Source organism: Limulus polyphemus, unplaced genomic scaffold, assembly GCF_000517525.1.
Source record: "Limulus polyphemus unplaced genomic scaffold, Limulus_polyphemus-2.1.2 Scaffold19282, whole genome shotgun sequence".
Classification (NCBI taxonomy): domain Eukaryota; kingdom Metazoa; phylum Arthropoda; class Merostomata; order Xiphosura; family Limulidae; genus Limulus; species Limulus polyphemus.
In genome coordinates this window covers 1-1404 of record NW_013684892.1, presented here as the reverse complement: position 1 = coordinate 1404, position 1404 = coordinate 1, and the positions used below count along the sequence as shown (strand labels likewise).

The window sequence follows — 1404 nt, the reverse complement described above, 5'->3', positions numbered from 1 at the left end:
TCTGATAAGTTCGTCCTAATGATAAAACTAAGTTAGTCCTAATGATAAAACAACACCTCGTATAACCTGGGACAATCAACTCTCACAGTTTAATCAACTCCCACAGTTTATCTGAAAGAGTTGATTGTCCCAAGTTATACGAGGTGTTGTTTTATCATTAGGACTAACTTATCAGATAAACTGCGAGAGTTGATTGTCCCAGGTTATACGAAGTGTTGTTTTATCAATAGGACGAACTTATCAGATAAACTGTGGGAGTTGATTGTCCCAGGTTATACGAAGTGTTGTTTTATCATTAGGACGAACTTCAGCAGGCTTTGGAGCAGCTCCAAGAAACGAAGCAACAAGTTGAATACGGAGAACTTCTTAGGTCTCGACTTGTGGAAGACTTTAAAATATTAACGAAACAGAAATCTCAAGTCCAGGCTGATCTGATTGAAACCAGAAGTCAGCTGAGAGAGGTAATTTTACCTTTCTTCACGTAACAATTAGAAATGGAAGCTTATAGGTTTGTAACAAGTCACTCGAGGTTTCGAGAAAATAGCAGAACAAGGCTGAAGTTAGCTAATTTTTTGGTAAGCCAGACATTAACTGAAAATTTTAGATATTACCTAAAGACGTTAGGATAGGCCTAAAGACGTTTTATGAAAACTGTAAATATATTAAAACACAAACTCTGCAGATGATCAATTACACAGATTCAACTACTGAGAGTTAGAATTATAAATAAATCAAGAAATAGCAATAAGTAAACAATTTTTGTGAATTAAAACAGTGTACTTTGCTTCCTTGTGTCTTATTATGTAAGATGTTACAAACCACCAATAAACCATTTAGGAAAAGGAGGTTCGAGAGTCATTACAGGTGCAACACACGGACCTCATAAGTGACGTTTCAACCGCTAGGGGTCGCGAATGTCTGCTCACTAAGACGATCGAAGAGAACAAAATTTCTCTGGCTCAGGAAAGAGAGAGAAACAGACGTTTGTTTGTGGAGGTAGGAACACTGTTTAACCTCAAGGGTAAAATCTGAGAGTTCGTTGTATCCAATCTACAGAATCAATACAGACGTTGTTGTAGTACGTTGGTATTTGTAGTGGTTTAAAACATAACATGTGAAGTGTGGTGAGATCAATTAAACAGTTGACATTTGAAGTGTGGTACATCAATTAAACAGTTGACTATGAAGTGTGGTGACATCAATTATAAAGTTGACATGTGAAGTGTGGTGACATCAATTATAAAGTTGACATGTGAAGTGTGGTGACATCAATTAAACACTTGACATGTGAAGTGTGGTACATCAATTAAACACTTGACATGTGAAGTGTGGTGACATCAATTAAACAGTGAAGTGTGGTGACATCAATTATAAAGTTGACATGTGAAGTGTGGTAAGATCAAT

The 1404-nt window shown here is 36.4% G+C and overlaps 1 protein-coding gene across 1 annotated transcript; it reads left to right on the top strand.

The window, feature by feature from the left end:
• Window positions 1-299: 299 nt before the first annotated feature.
• LOC111084368 lies at window positions 300-1074 on the top strand (the record flags this gene model as incomplete). Its single annotated transcript, XM_022381104.1, has 2 exons — window positions 300-461; window positions 838-1074. Coding segments are annotated over 2 exons (357 nt in total), but the record flags the coding sequence as incomplete, so codon positions are not given.
• Window positions 1075-1404: the final 330 nt, after the last annotated feature.